At 33.9% G+C, this 21,766-nt stretch overlaps 1 protein-coding gene across 2 annotated transcripts; it reads right to left on the bottom strand.

Moving 5' to 3' along the window:
- Window positions 1-3,322: 3,322 nt before the first annotated feature.
- LOC127088228 (protein ALTERED SEED GERMINATION 2) lies at window positions 3,323-21,245 on the bottom strand. Of its 2 annotated transcripts, none has more exons than XM_051029139.1 (20): window positions 20,966-21,245; window positions 20,717-20,785; window positions 20,539-20,616; window positions 20,269-20,403; window positions 20,084-20,191; window positions 19,838-19,966; window positions 13,744-13,859; window positions 13,538-13,655; window positions 12,739-12,844; window positions 11,562-11,707; window positions 11,275-11,442; window positions 11,050-11,160; window positions 9,096-9,207; window positions 7,572-7,927; window positions 6,425-6,515; window positions 6,125-6,220; window positions 5,973-6,043; window positions 5,767-5,894; window positions 5,062-5,175; window positions 3,323-3,635 (listed from the first exon to the last, which is right to left on the bottom strand). In XM_051029139.1, the coding sequence occupies exons 1-19, from the start codon at window positions 21,035-21,037 to the stop codon at window positions 5,088-5,090; spliced, it is 2,298 nt and encodes a 765-aa protein (XP_050885096.1). In that variant the 5' UTR covers window positions 21,038-21,245; the 3' UTR covers window positions 3,323-3,635; window positions 5,062-5,087. The 2 variants fall into 2 exon arrangements, with proteins under 2 accessions (XP_050885096.1, XP_050885097.1); XM_051029140.1 differs by having other exon boundaries at window positions 5,066-5,175.
- Window positions 21,246-21,766: the final 521 nt, after the last annotated feature.

Genomic DNA, 21,766 nt, shown 5'->3' with positions numbered 1-21,766 from the left:
GTTTTCTTGTTCAGCTTATTTTATTTGTTTATCTTCTATTTTTGTTAAGTTTTTAAATGTTTAAAGTAAAACTTTAAATTTTATTATGGAGAATTATAATAGAAAAGATTGTAGTAATAATTATATAAAAAAATTAATAATTTGTGAATAGTTGATATATAAATCAGTATATGATTATTTTAATTTTATAAGAAAGAAATGATTGTTAGACAAATATATATAAAAAAATTAATAATTTGTGAATAGTTGATATATAAATCAGTATATGATTATTTTAATTTTATAAGAAAGAAATGATTGTTAGACAAATATAAATAATATTTTTTAAAATTTAAATGTATTTGTCATGGTTCAAACTTAAGACCTTTCATAGAGAATAAATATGCGATTTGCTTTTTTCAAAAGTGAAAAAGTGTTCAAGAACATGCCACATAGAAATTTAGATAATATGACACAAAAATAGTTGAAACGTCGTCAATCTTAGGAGTATGTTTTAATATATATAATAAATGGTTTGGAAAGTGAAAAATGAAAATATGGGTTTATGGTGTAGAGCATTTGTCAACAAATATCGGTGGTCAGATGAAGAAGAGGTTTAGTCGGGTGGAAGGGATGATAAGGAGCATTTAACTTGACATCTCCTCGTTTAATTTTACAAAAGACGACATTGTCCTTGTAAAATTATTTCAAAAAAATTCGAAATTTACCGTCCAGAGGCGCAAATTTGAAATTGCTTGGGTGATACCGAAAATTTGTAGCAAGTACCGGAAATTTCAAAAACGGTGAGTAATTATACCGAATTTTTCAAAAAAATTGATATTTTGTACTAGAAATTTCAAAATTTTCAGTGTTTTCATAAAATATTTACCGAAAAATTTCAATATTTCTGGTACAAAATCCCATTGAACACATCAAAAAAATTGTAATTTTCGATAGTTATAAAATTTGGTTTTGTATCGAGAATTCTGAAATCCGGTATATATACCATAAGAATTTATACGGGAAATTTTGAAATTTCTGGTATGTACCAAAATTTTGTTTTATATCGGAAATTATGAAATTTCCAGTAGTTGCTAATTTTTTTTTAATTTTTCCTTCTTTTGCAGTGAAATACAGAATCAAATATTGTAAGGAGAGTTTTGAGCACCTCGTAGCACTCGACGCCGATCGGTACGGTAAGTAGAGCAACTTAGAGATGAGGTGGTGCCAGATATTATTGTTGCTGATGGAGTGGTTAATTTGAGGTTGATCAGGTGGTTGAGGAGGTTGCAGATCTGGTTGTTGTTGTTAAGGAGGTTGTTGAGGAGACTGGTTAGGAGGAGGCTGCTCGGATGGTCCAGCCAGATGTTAATGTTGTTGATTCGGTCCCATCTGTTACTACTGCCACGGAGGTTACAGCTCCTCCTACTGAAAATTTCATTTAGGTTGAAATTTCTGGTAACCACGTATAAATTTCAAATTTGCGAAAATTAATGAAACAAAACGAAAATTTTGAAATATCCATTATACCGGAAATTTAAAATGTACTATCAAAAATATGGAACTGTGCCGGAAATTTTGTTAAGACTATCGAAATGTTGTTCAGAATTTTCATTCAATTTTCAGTAAGGAACAATTTGGACAATATAAAAATATGGGGGTGTCGGGTATAGTTTAGGGGGTGGTAGGAAGAATTCTCGATAATAAGGTTTAATCGGGTGGAAGGGATAATAAGGTTTGGTAGAAAGATATTTGTCAAATAGATCTAGATAGCTTAAATCAATAAGAGGTTTATTCAATAAAAGACGCTTATAAAAATTAATATTGAAATCTCAAACTAACTCTGATTAATTTTTAGTATAGTGTGTGGAATAAAGTGATTCCATCAAAAGTGTTAGGGTTGGGTGGAGATTGCTGAAAAATAGAATTCTAACGGTTGACATCTTAGTTAGAATCGGTGATTGATCGGAGATTAAGTGGTTGTGTTGATGAGTGTTGGGACGAGGAATCGATATCTCATTTGTTTTTTAAGTGTGTTGTTTTTACATGGATTTGGAATTACATTTTTGATGGATTGGTTAAAATACACATATGGAAATAGATGGATGAAATCATCTTAAACAATTCAAAAGTATGTTGCCAAAGACAGAACATCATCTACGAAGATGGCGGTAATATGGTTTGCTTGCATATGGACCATTTGATGACTATGAACGAAAAGATTTTCCAAAACAAAGAAATCAATATCAAAAAAATGGTGGAAGAGGGGAAAAAATTATCCTTCGCACCCAAGGGCATGTTTAGGATTCATGGACAAATGAATATATGGAAGATTTTATGTGCAGGCGGTCATTCTGATTTCAGTTAGCTCGATCAGTCTGTTGTTCATGTTTAGAGTTAGAGAGACAGATTCTGATTCGTAGACAATCGACCGATAGTGAGGGGATAGGTTGCAGAGGGATAACTTTGCAGTTTGACTATTGCTTGAGACATGTTTTTGATACATATGGCACAATTGATAAGTCAGGAAATGGTTACTAAAAGGACCAGTGTCTTGTTTAGCCATTGTTGTGCCCACAACAGAATGTGTTTATTTGGACACTGTTGTACCCTGCAATCGGTTGGAACTCTGGTTTGCTTGATTTGGAGAAGCAGACCTTGGTCTTAGGTAAAAGTGTAGTAGATCAATTTGATGTGATGCAGTGTGAATCCGATCTTTGAATTGATAGTTTTTTAATGTGTGGTTTCAGTTGCGTTGGAGCTTCTTGTTGGACAGGAGCTCAATGAATCTTTAGCCTAATGTGTCGCTTGGAGACTCAGTGTTGCTCGGGGCGCTAAGTGGCTGAAGTATGGATTATTTATCTCATATTAAGAACTGGAGGTTGTTGTCATTCTTTTACAGAATGTTTAATTGGTGTATTAGATTATTCATTCTGTTTCTATTATGGTGTATATTTTGGTTCTGGATCAGCTCAGATGGAGCTTGTACAGGTTTGCAGTTTGTTGGTAAACTAATGTACCGATAGCCCTACTGGTGCTCTATTTTATTAATATATTTTGCCTTGTTCAAAAAAAAAGTTTGTCTATGGAGAATACTTAATTACTATGAGGTTTTTAAAATTAACATAGTTTAAGATCAATGTTAATGCTTTATTCTAATGTTGTGATTTTCTGTTTGTTAATACCATAAGTTTTGTTATATCATACCAAATTCTTCTCTCAACTTTTGTTTCTTAATAGACGCGTCATTTCCTATTCTAAGTGGGGGAAAATTAACTGCCCTAGTAGATGATTTAAAACATTTATGTCATCCAAAACAAAAAGGGAAACATAGTAAGAAACCTTAAGCTCAAGAATAGGAAGGTATTATAATATTCACGTTTAAACTACAAAAAAGCTATATATACAAAGATCAAATCTACTAAAATTAACTATTTTAATTCAGGGGCCACAAGGAAACTATACACATAATATCACCAAACATGGCAATCAGTAAATCTGTACATTTAAATTTAAAAAATCAACAAGTTCAGGAAAGCACTTGTTTACTAGAAGAAGAAATTCCACATAATACCCATGTTCCAATTTATTCTCTTTAAAAATGTCTCCCGTGGATCATCTCGATCCAGATTTACAAGTACAGCCAAACATAGCACCTGCAATAGTACAAAAGGACAGATTTACCTGTACAATTTAATACAAGCATAAAAGCGCCCTGAAACACGATAATAGGGCCGTAACCCGTAAGTGACAACATGGGCTTAGGCAAGCATAATGGGCCCTAAGTTTGGACGAAGAGCATGCTGAGGTGGCACAGAGAGACGCGCGTCAGTAGTGGGTTGGATGTGAATTCTGTTATAAAGGAGGAGAGCGGAATGGTGAAAGAAGGCATGAAAAGTTAGGGAGATCGTTCCCTATTGCTGTTATCATCATTCATCAATAATAACAATACTTTATCATAGTTTGCATTTGCATTTTTTACTGTTTAATTTCCTAGATATCTGGTTCGCATCATACGAGAGCTTCCTAGAAAGGGGGGTAAACATCATGTTTTGAACAGCAGCATAGTCAATTCAATTTGTCGAGCTTATGCATGTTCATTCGCAACTAAGCAAGTCAACGCTTAGATTCTATGAGTTCTATTTAAAACACTGTTAACTAGCAAAGACTGAGTATATATGAAAGACAGGTTCAATAGGATATGGGTGTCAAATGTTTTGAAAAATAAAATTGGAGATCACAACAACAAATGTATTATGGAGCTAGACATGCCAAGTTGGCAACAAGATCCGTACCCGCGGTTACCCACCCAAATTCATCCTGAGTTTGACTGGGTTTGGATTTGAATTTTTTCCTATTCCAAAATATGGGTATGGGACGGGTAATGGGAAACTAGTATCCACCCGAATTCATCTCATTGATAAATTTAAAATATTTGATTTTAATGATTTAGAATATTAATGTTTGGTTAATACATTGATATTTGAATTGTTCTTTATTATTAAAATATTTGAAATGTATGTTTGAAATTTTTTAAGAATGTTTTAATTTATTATTCTTTATTATTAAAATATTTGAAATGAATGTTTGAAATTTTTTAAGAATGTTTTAATTTAGAATTTCTAATGTTTGTTAGAGTTCGGGATCCATTATGAGTTTGTGGAAATGAACTATTTAAATTTAAAAATTGATTCAAATGAAGGATGAGACCGGTCGGGGATTACCCGAACCTGTTTGGGAGCGGGTTTTGGATATTTATCCCCGCTTAGGTTTGGGGTGGGGAACGGGTATTTAACTAGGATTCAGGTATGGTACGGGGAAGGTAAAACACATCCCCGCCTCGCGCTATTGCCATGCCTAAATGGAGCTCTTATCAATTTTCTTGTTGCCCCCAAAGGGACCCATTTTGGTACTTACGTCCCCGTCCCCACCCGATGCCATGCCTAAATGGAGCTCTTATCAATTTTCTTGTTGCCCCCAAAGGGACCCACTTTGGGATACTTATCATATTAATAACTTCCTGGTTATACAAAGAATGTCAATATTAAGACCAATGCAAGAGAAAAGAACAAATGAAATTACCAACATGTGAAAATTAGTGAATCTCTTTAGCTTTGAGCACATTCAAAAGGTCGCATGCGTAGTGATCCTTCAGGAAATTCATGCATTCTAAATGGTTCTAAGAGCTCAAAGGGCCTGCAGAAAAAACAATCAGTTAACCACAATATTCTAAATGGCTGGTTTGTTTTGGGAGGCATTAAAAGATAAGCCAATTTATTTAAACATACCTATGTAGCACAGAAATAAATTTAAAAAAAAGTATATATTGAAATATTATGCTCAATTGACGAACAATAACAGTTACGTGAGGAAGACATTAAATCTAACCCTCATAGCCAATAGTCATACATCTATCACCTGGACACTGTCAAAACTACAAGTACAGCCTACTTTATCAGATTAACTGATTAAGTCAAGGAGTCAAGGAATAATGATCGAATAAGCAACTTTATCAGAGTAAGTCGAGGATCAATGACAAGATAAGAAACTTCTGAAGTTGGACATAATACTCAACATTAAGAGCAGTAGCCCAATAAATACAGAAGCTAGTCATTTTTATGATTCCAAATGTTAAGAACAAAACTATAGACTGAAAAGTGTGTCATGCTTGTCACCATCAAATTTACTTGAAAGATATCATGCATATGTATGAACAATAAAATTAAAAACCTAGCTGCATAACTTTATCATTCATAATCCAATATAAGGTGAGTTTAAGATTCATACAGGATTGAATCCCTATTACGGGATAACTTTTGTTGATTGTTCTCCATAGCAGTCAACACATCACCAGTCTCTGGTCCTGCAGAACCACCAGCTACAGAAGAAGGAACAGGAGCACTTGGAGTCCATATCTAGAGCAATCCACCACTAGCTTCAGAGATTGAAATATTTTACTAAACCACAATACATCATAGAATAACCATTCTCACCTTTATTGTGCTGTCAATCCCACTGGTCGCCACAGCAAAATCAAACGGATGACATTGTATGCAATTTACAACTGTAGGACGAAGAAATAGCTTCAGATAACAGTGCAAAGGGAAACTCCAAAATCTACAAAACCATAGGAAAACAATGTTACCAGATTCGTCGCCATTCAGCATTTTCATGAGTCTACCAGTTCGCTTTTCCCAAATAAACCATCTGCCATCATCACTTCCGCTGGCAACATATTCACCTATAAACAAGTAAGAAGTTCAAAACAAAAATTGCAAATATGGACCAAAATGTAAACTCTCAGACTTGCTGCTTATTTTCAAGAGATGAACCAATTAGGAGATTCATTATGCTGGTATAAAAAAAATAGTCACATTGTGGACTTTGTAAAATTATGATGAAATTCATAGCTGATTGTAAAATTCACAGAAGATAAGTAGAACACCTCTTTGACCAAGAAAATTGGCCTGTTTTATATCAGTCCCCACATTGCAGTGTCCAATAAACCTCTGCTTCATATCAATTGCTGCTTCAGGCTGCATGATAAATAACTAAGTTTACAATTAACCAAAAATGTATAAGCAAATTCTCATTACTTTAATAACATGATAGGATAATGAATAATATGGATACAAATTGATAAGAGTATCAGATACAATATGCAAAAAATACATTCTTGAAAAATGTGGGATATCGTACAGGATACCCCATACATGTGGTACACGTAACTAAATGTGCTTTGGAAAAAAATATAAAACATATAAACATATATTGCAATTCCAAGACTCCAAAATAACACATGCATTGATATTACTTTATGTAAACTGGTTAGATAGTGTGTGTGGACTTCGGATCAAAAATCTAATAGATGGAAACCACATATACAACTAGAAGACTAAAAGAGAGCGGTGAAAAATGGACCAAGGCATAAAACATATGTTGTGGTGATACTGCACATGAAGTAAATCTGGAAGAAGTGATCTGCAAGCTTTTTGTTCCTGCAGCTCAACAAACTGCTGGCATTCCTAGTAAAACCTCCCAAAAGAACACTAAGTTCTTGATAAGGAATGGTTGAAACGTTGCACCGACTTGAATCGAAGTGTCCAACAATATAGGGGATACGTTTTGACGTAGTTAGGATAAGGTAAGTTTGTACCTTATCTTGTTTCTGATTTTGAATTATGAATCTACTTTGTTATTTCCTTGATTATAATTATTAGGAGTTGAGATTAGTGTTATCAATCCCGGACAGTGCAGCACAGCGGCCATCCCAAAAAACACTAGCGAGATAGCGGATAGCAGGATAAGTGTTATTTAAAAAAATTTATGCAGTTTGTGTAATTTAAAGTATATACATTAAAAAAAATTTAAAAAAAATTAAATTTAAATTTAAAAAAAACAAAAAACTCAACAGCTAACTGTGATTGACTAGTGAGAGGGTGAAATATGACCGCATGAGTGAGACAGTGTAAGAGAGGAGAAGCCTAAACATTGTTATGATGTTCTTGAATTGGAGAAATCCAAACATACCCCAATAGAAAGAATAAATGTCACTATTGTCCCTACTTTCAGCAGAAGATAACAAAACAAACCTGATATGACGCTCTACCATTCTGTGATGAGGAGGAGGAGGAGGGTGATTCACACGAGCCACTTGCACCAACATGTTCTTCTGAGTCACCTCTTTGATGAATTCTAAGATTCAAACTCCCATGAAGAATATTTGAATCAGAATCATGTCCCTCATCATCAGATATTGATGTTTCAAAGTCCAACTCCAAATCCTCATCATAATCAGAATCATCCCTGTCAGATCCCGGACCATCTTGCGAAGCATCACTATTAGCCTCTGATTGGTAGAGTATGTCACTTAATGATAACATTCTTCCACCCCTTCTGTCAGTCCTTGATGCTCCATCATTTTTCTTACTATTTTTCTCAGTTTCAGCTGTTAAACAAACCAGTTAGATCCACATGATGACATTAATAATTGGCATGTAATTTTCTAAGGATAAAAAGCATTATTTGGAAATTAAATTGATTTTCTTATACCATGTTTTAGCAGTTATGCATACGGTAATTATAAAATACTTCAATTTTGATGGCCTTTATAAGAAAAATTACACTTAAGTGTGCTCGATGCGACACAAACTTCTTTAGGGCCATTCAAACAAACTTCATTAACTAGAAAATTGGAAGAATAACTATTTCATGAATTTGCACATAGATGCAGGCCTATGAAGCCCGGACACGGACACGGGACACGATACTGACACGGACACGAGGATCCCGCTAATGTAAATAACATAGGACACGGACACGGCTATATATATTTTATATATTAATATAATAATACACAATTTATAAAGAGTTTAAAAATTTATGTTTATTTAAACTTCTTTTTTTTTACACAAATGTTTAGTTTAAATGTAGTACTTTTTTCAATAAACGGAAAAAAAAGACATAAATTCCCCAAAACAAAATGATGCAGATCATATCATAGTCACTCCACATTGAGAAAATAAGCCTCTAAGCTTGACTCGTCCAAAGACAAGCAACTTCAAGAAATACACTATCATATAATGATCCAAACTCATCTCAAGCGACATCCCACATTTAAGTTTCCTCTAGATGATATTGCTGAGTGCTCCTTGATAGAAGTCGAAGGTTACTATGCACATATATTAAAGCTTTCGCTTGATGTGGTGACATCTTGTTTCTCTTTAAAGAATGGGTAAATGAATATGTGCTCCAATTTCTTTCACAACATGATGATGAATAAGGTTGTGCAAGTAGCTTAAGCGCAATCTTTTTTTTTTAATTCTGAAAATTATTGAGTTGGGATTTGTTTTTTTTAAATTCTGAATTTTTTTGAGTTGAACCGTGTCCTTTATTTGAAATAAGGTGTCGTGTCCGTGTTCGCTTCGAGACAATTTTTTTTCCCGTTAGACACTTCAAAAACGTATTAGATACGTGTCGTACGTGTATCCGTGTCCGACACGGCGACACGCCGTGTGAATGGCGTGTCGGAGCTTCATAGATGCAGGCAAAAGAAAAAACGGAGTAAGCTAATATAAAAGTTTTTTTAGTCAAATCATGCCCCTTTTTGTCCATACCTAAAACAATATCCTTCTTCACCTTCTCCACTCTTTCAGCAACTTCAGATTTGGATGGGGCCAGTGAGTGGGACGCAACAGCAAAATCCAAAGCTTCTTTGTGTTTACCCAACTGCAAGGAAAAATAGGAAATAAAATTCAGTAATGGGTCTTATAAATGAACAAACAGGTTCTGCAATCAGAAAGGCTTATGCAAACAAATGGTATTGTATAATTAACATAAATTCATACATATTGTTAACTGACTTAGTAGAAAATAAATGCTATAAATCTCAAATCCTATAGAAGCATTTGCTGCCACTCTCAATCATATCAAGCTGGGCTTAATGTCTCAACTCTGTTTTTCCACAATAAGAATTGGCATAGATAAACAAGCTTCGACCTTCTCTTTGGTTGTACAGAGTGAGGGGTGGGGGAGAGATTCTTAATTTAAGACAAAAGACTGAATAAAATACACAATCGTAAACAAGCCCTCCACATTTAACTTCATCCTTCCACATGAGTACACTTGCTGTATTTCTCAAGAAGCTTTTGATAGACGAAAGTTATGACTCTGCTAACTTGTCATATTTTGAATGCAAGGGGGAGGAGGGAGGGAAATTCTCAATTATAAAAAAACAATAAATAAAATAAAATAGACAAGCTTAAACAAACCCTCCACTATTAACCTCATTCATATGAGAACCCTTACTGTATATCGCATGAACCTATTGTTTCTTGTTGAATTTGTTATTATGCGTAAAAGATGAGAAAAATATTATTGATAACTACTATTGAATTTATACAGAAGACTTAATACTAATCCCTATTTATAGGATACAATGACTCAATCATACATTAAGAACAACTCTTGGTAATAATAACTATAATCAAATTTCATACTAAGAAATAATCTAAGATACTCTAAATTAATATAAATGATATTATAAAATATTCTAACACCCCCTAGCTGAAGCTTACTAAGCTTGTTATAAATTAACCTTAAATAAGGGATCAAACTAAACTAACTAATATCATAACCAACGGAAAGAGCTACCAACAATAAAGAAGCGTTGTAGAGAGAAACAACAACCCAAGAGAGAAGTAGTCGTTGAAGAAGTCAAAGGGAAAAACCAACTTACGGAGGAACATCCAAACCAAACCAAGAAGTCAAATCGAACCAAATTAATTTGAATCAAATCAAACTAAAACGAATTAAACCAAACCGAATCAAATTGAACCAATATAATCCAAACCAAACCAAACCAAACCTAATTAATACAAATTGAACCATATCAATCATACCATATCAAATCAAATAAAATCAATTTGAACAAAACAAACTGAAGCGAACTAAAACAAACCGGATTATATATATATATATATGTGTGTGTGTGTGTGTGTGAGAGAGAGAGAGAGAGACCAATAAGGAGGAAGAACCAATAAATAGGGAGAGAGTCAACCGAAATCATATATAATTCAATCCTGATTTTCATGCATGCAAAAATGGGAGACAACCCGAGAACAATTTAGCGATTCAACAGAAGAATTTTTTTTCTTCAATAAACTTATCCTTATAAAATCAAAACAAACACATTCCCAAATTTTTGGGAACTCAATAGCGGAAGTAACAATTAGTTCAAGGAGGATCAAACCAAGCTCTAGATACCATGTTAAATTTGTGATTATGTGTAAAAGATGAGAGAAAAATACTATTGATAATTACTATTGACTTTATACAAGAGACTCAATACTAATCCCTATTTATAGGATACAATGACTCAATCATACATTAAAATATTTTATAATATTCTAAGATTTCTATCCAACAAAAAATTATGACTGCTAAATTATAATATTTTGAATGTGAGTCTTAAATGCAACAAGACAGTCTTGAATACCACCCTTACACATTATTCAACAATGTTTCAAAGTAAAAACATTCTAAAAATGTAGTTCGTACATCCAAAAGTACCTGAGACAAAGCTTCTGACATGTAGTACAGTGGTTTATATGAGGATTTGTCAATTTTCCTAGCAGCATGGCAGTCTCTTATAGCCATATGAGCATCGTTTTTCCACTTCCTCTGGATGTGGAGGTAATTTCAAAATATGTTTCATTCAGCAAAAATGGAAGAAAAAAGTTGAACTGAAAGGTAAAGAAAAACTCTAAGCCTCAGTTTAGTAATATTAAGAAGAACCTTGAGCAATAGTGCAGCACGAGTACACAAGCATTCATGTTTTAGTGCAGGCCCAATAATATGATTGTAGCCATTCATAACTTCATTACAAGCCTCAATTCCATAATAGAAGACCCCCTCCTCTAATGACTTCTTAGCATATTTTATTAGTTTCCTACACTTGTCAAGCTGTAAAACCCGGTTAGTTAACAAAACACTGCAAAACTAAAGAATTATACTGCAGATCTACAGAAAAATCACATGTATATATATTTAAAAAAATTATCAAAATATGATGCACTGTATACCTTAGCAGCGATGTTCTTTTTAGCATGAAAACCATTTGGGAAGACATTAGGCACAAAAGGCTGCAATTCTACCCCATTAACTGTTGGAGAGTAAGTCACCAGCTTTGATACATCACCTGAAGTATATTGCACCTCATTCACTCCAGCTGCATATTTCAAGAATAAGCATAATCTCAACAACTTTGACAGTCCTCACAAAACTCGGTAACAGGCTACTAACATAATAAAAGATGCTACAGCTAAAGAGTAAGAGCTAGTTTGGATAAACAATGCAATAAGCACTTATGCAAAAAGAAATATTTGCAGAATCTCACAATATTTACGAGTCTTTTAAGCAAAAACAAAAATTGTGTATATAATTTGAAATTAGTTTCACAATCTCAACTCTTTTGGAAGCTAACTCATTTGAACTTCTCCATAAACACCTACAAGTTTATAATGAAGACTTTTTCTTTCATAAGCGAAGATCCATAAAACTTATTTTAATTGAGAAGCTCCCATAAACAAGAAATTAATCCAAACTAGGCCTAGATCTTTGAGAACATCTGAAACCACGCCATACCAAAATACTTAAATATATATGCAGTGCATCAAATAAAACCTGTCAAATAAAATGAAAGATGCTGATTATTAAAAGAGTTATTTTAGGAAGGGGTGTCGCCCCGTTTAGGATATAATCTGCATCAAAATGATATGATATGAAATACGCAGAGTTACAAAAAGAAGCGCAGAGAAGTACAGTAAAAGCTGAAGGAACAGTCCTAATATAAGCAAGGTCCACTAACATTAATAAACCAACAAAGTGAAACACAGCATCAAGTGGCCTCTTCAAAACCCAGTTTAACAAGGAAAAAATTACTTATCTAACCTTAATTGCTTTGATAGAGTTTCAATATCTGACCTACCTTGTGAATACTAGTATACTACACGCCTCCCAGCACTTTTTTCTTTTTCTATGTTTTTGACTATGGGACTTAAAGATTGCAATTGCAAGGATATCCAGCATAGCATAAATAACATGACAGTGTGCAAAACAATTTGCACATCTAAACTGCTGTATAATGATACTGCTTTTAATACCCAAAACAATTTGAACAAGTGCACATTATTTCATACTATTAGTGACATATAATAATTATAAATAAACAAGAAACAAGGTATACTGTAAACATTTTACCGTGATTTACATTCATCAAGTAAACATGCTCTCCACTATAGCTAAGGAGAACCTCGGATCCATCAGGACTAAAAGTAACGTGAGTTAAGTGCAAATTTGGATGTCCCTGGAAGAAAAAGACACAATATAAGCAACAATATTTGGTTAAAGTATAAGGAAAGACTTAAACCTGCATAACATATCAATGACGAAAATGGATGAGAAAATATGGTAACTTCTAGAACCCAAAGTATAAGTATGGTAACTACACAAAATTCTTAGTTATACTTTTAAACTTTATTTTTTCAGAAATTTAAATAAAAATAGAAAAATATGATAGAATGAGGTAAAAGTAAAAAAGCTATAGTTGATCAAAATTTTAAAATAATTTCTATTCCCGTTCAAGAATTTCATCCTTTATCGCGGAAGTGAAAAAGAGAGAAACCATGAGTAAAGTATATTCCTGAAGAATCGGAGATATCATCATAATTTCTAAATGAATACAATTGCTTCTCTTCATCAGCCAGGAGTGTGTACAATAGTTAAAATTCCTACTCCCAGCCTTTATCAGTAAGTTAACATGAAGATGTGAGTTTTGTATGATCAAAAAAGAAAATCTTTTATCATATATAAGAAAGAAAGATGGCATGGTCTCTGTTTTAGACGGCTCTGTACTGCACTTCTTTCCCCTAGTAAAGATGATTTACTTTTTACCCAAAAAAGGGACATTTTATCTCCCCAATATCTTACAGATTTAAGTGAACAATGGAATACTTATCCAAACGCAAATAACTGTAGACTATTAAAGCAAAAGACTAACACGGTCAGAAAGATGCATTGGACAGAAATAATTAACACATGGAGGTGGGGACATTCTTTTCCCAGAGGAGCTTAGAGGTGGTAACATCCTTCTATCATACAGACGTGCAAAAGCATCACTGCAAAAAATAAGAAAACCTAAACTCAGTTTGAAATAGTTAAATTGAAATAAGTAGAAAATGAGAAAACCTCACCAAAGATACTTACCTCCCGCCAACAAGGAGCAAATGAGGTCTAGTTGAACTAATATCAAAAGATTTTAAAGAAAGAACTTGTTTAGGAGGATCACCAAGGGATCTTTTAGCTCCATTCCGCAAATCAAGCTGACATTAACCATTGAATATGGAAGTCAATAAATGAAAAAACTCCAAGGAGTTCAGCTACAGAAAACAATGATCATAATGTACGTCTTCTTGACTATTTTTCAGTAGAAAAGCCAAGGAATTACATTAAAGCCAACCTGTTGAAATCCTATCTAATTCCAGAGGATTAACAAAAGACATTAGTGATAGCATCACAAGACCCCTAGATGCTATCATAATATCAATTATACATCTAATATTTATTTCCCTTGAGATACCTTAGTCATACAGGTTTCCCATATGCAAATAAGCAACTCACAATAGTTTGGACAGCATGAATAAAATTGACAGACCCGTTATAACTATTAAGATATGTATATGATTAGAATTATGTTGTGTTGAGTAAATATCTCAATGATTAGGTTTGTTGGTTCTTATCCCTATAATCAAGGGATTTGATTTGTAAATACTTAGTTATAATTTATAAATAACAAGGCGGAGATTATTTTTTCTCAAGTAGTTAAAATTGGTATCTAGAGCTCTGGTTTATTTTATCTCTATCTTGTTAGGGTTTTTCAGCAACAGTAAGTGCTAACCCTTTGTTCTTGAATAATCAAGTAAAAATCTCATCAGAGGGCCACCATCGTCATCGAACCGCTGCCTCATACAGTGACACGCCCTCCACCACGGGTTTTGCTAGGCACCAATCTGCCAGAAACCAAACAATCATCACCAGAAAACTGCCTACGCGCTGCCTAGACCACGGTCACTCACCTGTGCGTGAGTCACGCGCCCCCTTCCAAAGGTCCGATTGTGACAGTTTTCACCATTCAGCTTGCCGGTATATTCTCTATCTCATATGGTGGATAGTCGTCTAATTCAATCCCTTAATCAGTGGTTTTTGATCTACCTCGATATTTGCTCTACTTTTACATATTTTTATGTGCATCCCTGGTCTTTGAGCACAGTAACAGATCTGTTTCGGTAACCCCTACCGTTTTGCCTTTGTTTTCTAGTCTAATTTCCAATGGAGCAACATCTACAAACAAGTCTTCGTTATCCTTTGTGTTCTTCGGCTGTCTAATTTCCACATCAAAGAAACTAAGCCACTGTCGTTTTTGGGTCAAGATATGCTTGATCATTTGACTAAAAGTAAAAAGGAAAAGAATGATGCTGCAGCAGAACGTGAGCAACGGAAGAAATCTGTGCACGGTTAGTCGATCTTTTGTACTTAGTTTCTTTCGTTGATGATTTTCTAAATGCATTTGGATTGTCTTAATGAAAGGGCGTTTCTCCTACAAAATTGTCTTAATTCAAAACCCAATTTGGGCATTTTATTTGCATCTTGCACACTGACAATGCAAAAGAGTATTTTGCTACATCTACCAATAATTTAATGGCATCTCATGGCATGGTTCATTAATCCATTTGCCCCCACGTCCCTCAACAAAATGATACTCAGCAGAATGATATTGTAGAAAGAAAACATTGTCATATTATTGAAACCACGCACACTTTGTTGATATATGCTAATGCACCTACAAAATTGTGGTGGCGATGCTGTCTTTACAGTTGGTGTTTGATTGATAAAATGTCTTCTTCATCTTTAAGCAACAAAGTACCTCATTCTCCTTTTATGTCCCAATTAACCTCTATTTAGAGTTTCTCCTAGTGTCTTTGGTTCTACTTGTTTTGTTCATGATCTTACTCTAGGTCTTGATACGGCTCATGCTATCAAATGTGTCTTCCTTGTTTACTGGATATCATTCTTATTCTCCTTGAACACATTGTACACAAGAGTTTTTATCTCAAGTATTACCAATTCTCTATTGTCTTTCATTTGGTCCAAAGTTGCCCGCATAAGATACACCAGAGCCATCCCAGTCCTGCTCCAATAGAGAAAGTTGTAATTGAAGAGACCGATGAGTCATCTCATGTTCCAATCCCTCAACCTACTTCATCCCAACCTGACCAAGCTGTAGACATACCAATAGCTCTTCGAAAAGGTAAATGGTATGTTAAAAGTCTCACATCGGATGAGTTATTGGCTAAACATATGTTTATAAATGGAGGTTCTCATATTTCCCCACCTTACAAGTCGGTTTTGGAAGATTGAGTTAGGCTCAAGTCAAATCCTAAGATGGTATCAGAGTCTATCTAAAATCGGTTAGCCTACCTACTATCATATTTCCGTTATCAGATCACCCACCATTTATATCCACCCACAAAGCCTAATAGTTTTGGGTGTGAGGGGTTGTGCTAAGAGTCCCACAGCGGATGAGATATGGCCTGCACATACGTTTATAAGGTAAGAAAATCTTTTAAAACTTTTAAAGACTTTTTGCTCTGTTTTTCTCTTTCACGTACGTACAGCAACTTCTTCTTCACTTTGCCCTAACCTCCTCTCCTCCTTTCTTCACACTTTTCTATCTCTTAGTCCCCTCACCTCCGGTCGGTTGCTCCCCTCCACCTCCGGTCGTCTCTCTCTCCGACGCACTCTCTCTCCGGTCGTCTCTCCTCCGACGCACTCTCTCTCCTATCCTCCTCCTCTATTTTTCAAAAGTATTTTAACTTTGTAAGTATGTTTTATCATGTTATCTTTTGTAGTCTTCTTCTTCTATTTTTATTGTTTAAGTTGATATTTATGCTTATATTTTTGTTTTTGTTTCTGTTTACATTTATATTTATGTATATGTTTGTATATATTTCTTATGTTTATTATATTTATATTTTTGTTTATGTTCATATATTTCTTATGTTGATAACTTCATATGTTTATGTTTATACTTATGTTCACAACTTCATATGTCTATTTATGTTTATAATTATATTTCTTATGTTTATGTTTATATTTATGTATGTTCATAACTTCATATATCATTATGTTTACATTTTTATTTTTATGTTCATATATCAAGTTTCTATTTATGTTTATGTTTTGAAGTCAGACCATAGCAACATCTTCCTCTACACCGAATTCTACTTCGGTTGTTTCATGTGATCAAACCTGCAAACCAAGCGGTGTTAATATTGACATAGCATGGCAATATAATCATTGGAGGGATATAAATAACAAAAAGAAGGTGACATGTGATTTTTGTAATCTGACTAGTAGTGGGGCAATTAGTAGAGCAAAAAAGCATTAACTAGGAATAAAAAGGTGATGTAGTTACTTGCTTGAAAATATCGGCGGAAGTTAAAGCAATATTACATGTCGATATGGTTGAGAAAGAGAGAATTAAAAGAGGAATAGAAGAGGTGTTGGTGCAGTTAGATGCGGATGATACAAATGAAATTGACGAAATAAGTCGAATTCGAAGCGGAAAGAGGTTTGCTGAGACATCTTCAATTGCTGTCAAGAGGACTAAAGGACCATTGGATTTAGTCTTTAAGAAGACTAAGGACACAAGCCTGAATGATGCTTGTGATAAAGAAGCGACGGCAAGAACCGTACAATATATTGCTCGCTTTGTTTATACATGTGGAATTGCTTTTAACGTAGCAAATGCAAAAGCCTTTAAGATGATGTTGGAAGTCGTTGGAAGCTATGGTCCTCATTTGAAACCGCCAAGTTTTCATGAACTTAGGGTTCCACTCCTTCAAAAGGAGTTGGAATATACAAAAGGTTTGTTGAAGAATCACAAGGTTTAAAAGAATAAATATGGATGTTCAATTATGTCAGATGGTTGGACAGATAGAAAAGGTGGAACCTTGATTAATTTCTTGGCCAATTGTCCGGCAGGAACGATGTTTGTGAAAAGTGTCGATGCTTCTAACTATGCCAAGACGGAGGATAAGCTAGCTGAGTTGTTGGACACTTTTGTTGAGGAAATGGGTGAACAAAATGTTGTTCAATTGATTACCGACAATGGAAGTAATTACGTAACAGCGGGTAAAATATTAACTTCCAAAAGACCAAACATGTTTTGGACTCCATGTGCAGTCCAATGTATAGACCTTATGTTAGAAGACATGGGAAAAATTCCAAAGGTTGATAAGGTTATAAAAATTGGAGTTAAGGTTGTGGGCTACATTTATAACCACACATTTGCTTTGAATCTAATGAGAAACATTATCGGCAATGTTGAATTGGTTAAAAATGGAGTGACAAGGTTTGCTACATCTTTCCTTACTCTACAAAGGTTGAAAGAACTAAAAAATAAGCTTAGAGAGATGTTCACTTGTGATGAATGGGTGAGTTCCAAGTGTGACAAGGATGTTAAAGGAAAAAGGGCAACTAGTATTATTCTTATGGCATCATTTTGGAGTGATGTTGCGTTCACTCTTAAGGTCATGGCGCCTCTTATAGATGTGCTAAGAATGGTTGATAACGAAAGAAAACCCGCAATGGGTTACATATATACCGCAATGGGGGTAGCCAAAGAATCAATTGAAAAAGCTTTTAATTCAAATTCAAGCAAGTACAAAGCCGTATTTGACATCATTGATAAAAGATGTGAGTGTCAACTTCATCATCCGTTACATTCTGCAGGTTACTATCTCAATCTTGAATATTATTATGAGAAATCAAAAATTGAGAATGATCCTAAATTGGTGAGAGGCCTCCGTAAATGCATTGAGACACTTAGTGAAAACGATGAAGTGGAAGACAAGATTGACATTAGCTCCAGGTAAGATGGAAGTTAATTTTTTTACAATTATTGGAATTTGACAATTAGCTCCAAGTCGACAATTATTGATTTTTTACTTGCAGCTGAATGGTGGAAGTCTTATGGAGCTGAAACTCCTGATTTGCAATTGTTGGTTGTTAAAGTGTTGAGTTTGGGTTGCAGTGTTGGATGTGAGCGTAACTGGAGCATCTTTGAGCATGTAAGTATTAATTTTTTACTAGGATATTAAATTATCTTACATTCAAGTATTATTAAATTAATACTTCAAATTATTGTATTTTAGATTCATTCCAAGAAGCGAAATAAGTTGGAGCATCAAAGGTTGCAAGACTTGGTTTTCATCAAGTATAACCAAGCATTGATTGAAAGATTTGAAATTCAGGACAAGAAAATTAATTATCACACTCAATGGTTGGTGGAAGAGATGGGAGAGATGGGAGAAGATGGTGAACCTTAACAAGAAGACTTGGTTCATGAAGATGATGATTTAACTTCGGCTCAAGTTACCGAAGCAAGTGGGATTAATGAGCCTGTAATCTACACTAGGAGGTCAAGACTACTTGAAGCTGCAAGTACATCTAGGGCACAACAAGTGGTGATAGAAGATGTTGAAGAAGATGATGAAGATGAAGTATTGGAGGAATATTTTGATGATATATGAAGAATATATTTTGATGATGATCTTTTGAATTTTAAGTTTGAATTTTCATATAATAGTTCTAAGTTTGAATTTTTAGGATGTGATATTGTGAATCTTCTACTATATATTTGAATTTTAAGATTTTAAGTTTGAATTTTCATTAAGTATATGACATATGTTTTATAAATTATTATATAATTATATATACAAAAACTTATCCCGCTATCCCATTTTTTGGGTCGGCCGTTCCGCTCCGCTATTAATAACTCTGGTTATTATAGCTTATATCCATCCCGTCATGCATGTGTCTTCCCTTTACTCTATGTCCATCCCTAAAATCATGTAAAAGAAACCCTTTTTACTTGAAAAATTGCATAAAGAAGATTTTACACGTCCAACAATCTCCTAAAACAGGTTTTGGTATTTTCCTTGAACCTTCCGTGTTAAACTATGAAAAATAAACTTTTTTGACACGTGAGAAGCAACCAACAATTGAGGCCTCTCAGATAGCAGATGAACTTATCTTCAACCAACCAACTAGTATTTTAATAGGTAAATTTGAATATTACAGATAATGGAAAATTGATTCTGAAAGAAAACTTGTGACCATGAGCATAAAGGAAGTTTTCAAGATTCAATCCAACTCTGCATTTTCACATGCCAGAAAATGCTCACTAAAATTCCAAACTGATAAGTGGAAATCACTACAAATGAATTAAACCACTTACCAGAACATTGTGACATTCTTGATGTGAAGCTCCTGCAGGAGGACAAGAGGTACCTTCCCGAAAATCATGTTGTCTTAAGGTTCCATCTTCACTGGAACTCCATACCACATTGGGGTTTCCATTTTCAACCTGAAAAAAAATAACAGACAAGGCACGAAAATACATGTGTTACTTTACCATGATTGATGTAAGTTTTAACATTATTGAAACTGCCAACTCATTATTTTCTTAAACCACATAACTTACAGCCAATTTCTTGACTCTACGAGTGTGGCATTGGTAAAGTGCTGATGGAACAACGGCAATATCATCAAGTCCATTCCCACTCAAGCGAGACCTATTGAATAACCGAACCTGCCAACAGGAACACCATACAAAGTTAGGAAATAAAATCACACTAGCCACACAAAAAATATCAAACAGCCCATTACTTCAGCATCTCCAGCTCCAGAGACTACAAGCTCATCAGAAGTCTCTGGTATGAACTTAGTACAGAATATATTCGCAGTATGTCCAGTTTCAATTGAATGCACTAGTTTCTGACTATAATAGCTCCAAATATTAATCTGCAAAATCACATACAAACAATTCAATAAGATACATTTTCCATAACACAATTCCGATATAGTAAGCAGCCAGTTTCTAATCTACGAGATCGATCATGCTTTCGCCGACAACAAAAGAAACGCATCATATCATACCCGTGTATCATCTGATCCGGATATCAATAACGATCCTTTTGAATTCCAAGCCACAGCATTAACACAACCAAGATGTCCCTATTCAAATCACATAAGCAAAACAATACTCATCAAAAGGCAGCAAACAAAATGAGAATACCTAGAATCAATACATAAAACATAATCTAATTTTACAAACCTCCAACTCTTTCTCTTGAGAAAGCCTCCGAATCAAGGAGGAGTGAGTCTGCAAACTCTGATTAACATCCTAATTCAAAAGAAAAACAGCATTTTCTTGGTCAAGATAATCCGATACAGTGAAAAAAATCATAAGCTAAATCATCATCATCCATCGGATTGAAAATTAGAATCAGTAGGGTAATCGGGAAGGATTAAGCTAAATTGAGTTTAAACAAAGTATAAAAATCAAGGAAGAAGAGATACACACAAGGCGAGGGTGAAGGTATCGGGAATCGAGAATCTTGTGTATGTTGCCGTCGAGATAAGGAACGGAATCCATTGTTGAAGGTGTTATGTTATCTCTCTCAGGAATCGCAGAGTGTGCGATTCTGATAGGGGAAGTGGAAGGAAGTAGCGAAGTCGATCAGCGTGATTTTTTCATCCAATTGCTGCTGAGGCGGTTCTCTTAATAGTAATATCACTACTGCTAGGACATTTTTCGGGTTTGCATCAGTTTTTGTGAGAAAATCGTTCGATAATTCGAAGTTAAAACCGTAAAGATTTGGATGATCGATTTTTTATATTTAAAAACGGATCAAATCAATTTAATTTGGATCATTTTTTAATTATTTGAATTATAATTGTGTGTAAAGGTATTATCATTATTACTACTATTATTATTATTATTATTTTAACATTAAAAACATAATAAATAAATAAATTGATAAAATATATTATAATAATATTTTAAATTTTAATAATTAAAAATGATACGCAATTATATTAAAATATATTTAATTGAAATAATAATAAATAATAAATAATAAAATAATATTATATATATATATATATATATATATATATATATATATATATATATATATATATATATGTATATATATATATATGATTTGGTTTTATTTTATAAAAGAATTGTGATGTTGAAGTAGTTTTTTTTAGGAAATTTTCGAATGCATTTTATATATTATTAATACATCACGGAAAAATACTAAAGTCTCTCTAGATTTTGGAGATGTATCTCCGGATGCACCTAATACACACACAATCT

This window comes from Lathyrus oleraceus, chromosome 5, assembly GCF_024323335.1.
Source record: "Lathyrus oleraceus cultivar Zhongwan6 chromosome 5, CAAS_Psat_ZW6_1.0, whole genome shotgun sequence".
Taxonomy (NCBI): Eukaryota; Viridiplantae; Streptophyta; class Magnoliopsida; order Fabales; family Fabaceae; genus Lathyrus; species Lathyrus oleraceus.
The sequence above is the reverse complement of the archived record's forward strand: the minus strand, read 5'-3'. Positions and strand labels throughout refer to the sequence as shown.

Coding starts and splice junctions, on each gene's coding strand:
- LOC127088228 (XM_051029139.1), bottom strand. CDS start 21,037: ATGGATTCCGTTCCTTATCTCGACGGCAACATACACAAGATTCTCGAT. Junction 12,845..13,537: donor CAATGCATCTTTCTGACCGT/GTTAGTCTTTTG, acceptor TTTTTCTTCCAG/GGACATCCAAATTTGCACTT. Junction 5,895..5,972: donor GGATTGACAGCACAATAAAG/GTGAGAATGGTT, acceptor GGATTGCTCTAG/ATATGGACTCCAAGTGCTCC.